This window comes from Echinococcus granulosus (genome assembly GCF_000524195.1).
Source record: "Echinococcus granulosus chromosome Unknown EG_S00058, whole genome shotgun sequence".
NCBI classification, from domain to species: Eukaryota; Metazoa; Platyhelminthes; class Cestoda; order Cyclophyllidea; family Taeniidae; genus Echinococcus; species Echinococcus granulosus.
This window is the reverse complement of record NW_020170438.1, coordinates 433,271-435,971: the sequence shown is the minus strand read 5'-3', so window position 1 is coordinate 435,971 and position 2,701 is coordinate 433,271. Positions and strand designations below refer to the sequence as shown.

General features: G+C 41.4%; 1 protein-coding gene across 1 annotated transcript in view; it reads left to right on the top strand. All coding sequences in view use genetic code 11, as the record gives it.

The window, feature by feature from the left end:
* Positions 1 to 1,366: 1,366 nt before the first annotated feature.
* EGR_06526 (hypothetical protein) overlaps positions 1,367 to 2,701 on the top strand; it is a gene marked incomplete at both ends in the record, with an annotated part of 7,294 nt that continues 5,959 nt past the window's right edge. The window contains one exon of the mRNA XM_024495775.1: positions 1,367 to 1,520. Within this exon, the coding sequence (XP_024349839.1) occupies positions 1,367 to 1,520 (154 nt within the window). The remainder of the gene's footprint in view (positions 1,521 to 2,701) is intronic.

Here is a 2,701-nt window from a genome sequence, read left to right as displayed (position 1 = left end):
GAGGCACAAAATGAGGAGTGGTGGTGTGTTTCGCAAATGTCTGCAATAAGCTTTATCTCAATGATCCCGGCCTTCGCCTGGCCGTGACACGGTGAGCCCTGGCAGAGTACTTGCATGTGTTGGTCAATTGTGAATGTGTAATTGGGCCTTGTTGATGGAGTTCAAACAAACTCATTCATTATGCCCAAAGTCTGAGGTGAGTTAGCAATCTGCTGCTTTTCCTACTGCTGAACTGGCTTTGGAGCAGTCTCAATGGTGTCATCTGCTCTTTGCCTTGTATCATTCCATTTGACTTTCCTCTTATGCTAATCGAGGAATGTGTGAAACGATGCACTTAGTGTGCATGACTAGGTTTCTAATTAAACTCATTAGTGGTTTTCAGCACCGGAAAGAAGAGGAGCCAGAAATTGAATGAGTAAGGCCATGGCATTTAATTAATGGAATCAGTATTGCAAAGTAGGAGTAAGTCAAAGGCGGTAAAGCTAAAATGTGAATAAACGCAGTCAGTGGTTTCACGGTTTAGCACATTTGGCACAAAATGATGAGTGATGAAAGGAGGTTGGATGTCCAACCGTAGATGAGGTGTGTAGATGGTTAGCAGAAGGCATCATTATGGGAGGTGAGTAGTCAACAGCTGAAACAAGCGAGTAATTTACATCTAGTCAAACAGAGCCTAGCCCCCAAATAAATTTTATGAAATATCTTCCCACGTTCACGCACCATCTACTTGGAGCTCCATCTCATGGTAGCCGTGTGTAAAAAGACAATACAGCAGGTGCACAACGAAAAAAGCACTGTAAACAACATGCCTCAAATAAGTACTTTGTAGTTAATAAAAAAGAATTTGTCGGTGGTTCTACGATTCCTCCATACCGCCACTGTAACTAAGCCCGCCATGAATGCGATAAGGTGGGATGATTCACATCATTTATCATATCGAATTCCCTCCACTTTGTCCCTTTTATTTAAAAGGTCTCAGGATTGGTATTGTGAACAAAATAAATTTCCACTGCTAGTGCAAAGACCACATCCGACTCCAGTGGTGGCGTTCGTACCGAAGAAATGTCATGCAGCGTGTGGACTCCATTAACATAAGTAATATAAGTAGCGTAAAGCGTCCAAAAATTAGGTGAATGTGCTCTCATAGAGCAATGTTTTCTTAGATAACAGAGTGTCTATAGAATAATTGGAGCATACACATCCGATTAATGTGCTTTGGTCTTGTGATATTCGAGCAACTTACTAATGTCCATCTACTCGAATTGTCTGTTCCAAATACACGTCACTGCTTGGATTAAAAAAATATGTGTGTCATAAAAAGTTTGGAAATTTACCGTGCATGCAGATAATTCGGTTGCGTGTTTAGATGGGAAGAGAGAGAAGAAATAGTGAACATAGAAACGGAGCAGATGACGACGTAGGTTGTGTAACAAATCAGGGAAGTATGGAAAAAGGAGATATCAAGGAAGAAGAGTGGGGACACAAAGGCAAGACGCAGGTTATGGAATCAGGACTTGAAAGTAAAAGAGACAGTTTGAAGAGAAAGTAGAATCAATGATGGAGCAAAGTGTGGGGAAATTTCGGTATTGAGGAGGAAGTGAAATTGGAGAATATACAGATGATGAAAGTGAGAAAATGTGAATGAAGGGACAGAGGAAGTGGAGAAAGAGAAGGAGAAGGAAGAGGGAATGAGGGAATGAGAGGAAACATTAGAGAAGAATAGGGCTCGCTGTGAGATTATTAGTTGGTAGGATTAGAGCTCGTGTAGAGGAATTGAGGGAAGATCTAGAGAAGAGACAAACATTAGTGCGTACTTGGTTAATGTGTATAATTTTGGAATGAGTAAGAGTGGAAGATAGTATGGAGACATTGGAGGATGAAGAGATTGAACAGAAGAACGAATTCGCATAAGGGGAATAGGACGTGGTTGATGTGGAGGAGGGTGAGGAGCAATGTTGTATCCACTAACACGGTTCGTCTACTGACAACTTATTCAAATCGTGTGATGACTGACTCGGGGGCGTGACTTAAACAAATGCCATGTAATGCATGTCTGAATGCGTATTTTAGGTGAGAAGTGTTTAGAGAACACGAGCCGGTAGAAGGAACGGACGTCATCTTACCTACCATAACCCACATTTCCGTAAGCAAATAATCATACCAGCAATTAATAACGCCCCACTTACCTAAGAATTCAAGTTCTAATTTTCACTTCTCAGTCAGGTTTCACCGCGCAACTATGCATCCCTCATTGTCACTTCTAGCGCCATAGTGCATGTATTATTTCCAGTTGTCATTATCGTGTGCGCAATGTAATTATGGTACATAACACTGTCACTCATTCAACATCCCATCTCCTCCCTCTGATTCCCACAATATTTTTGCCTCTGATTAAAACGACACAACACCAACTGCAATGTGGTTGGGTACTACATGCAACTACTCTCATGTAGCCCAGATTAAATGCACTCTTGCACATTAGCCTCTGCTATGACTGCTCCGAAAGCGATGCGTGTTGAGGTCAGTCGCTCTCACGTGACTTGACAGAAAAGCTGAAACATTTTACCACCACGGATGTTAATCATTGCCAACCTCCTCAGGGAATCCTTAAAGAAATTATTCAACCAGAAATGCTCAAATATAAAGACGAAATAAATGCTTTGCTATTGTTAGATACATAGGAGTTTACAACATGTGTGTC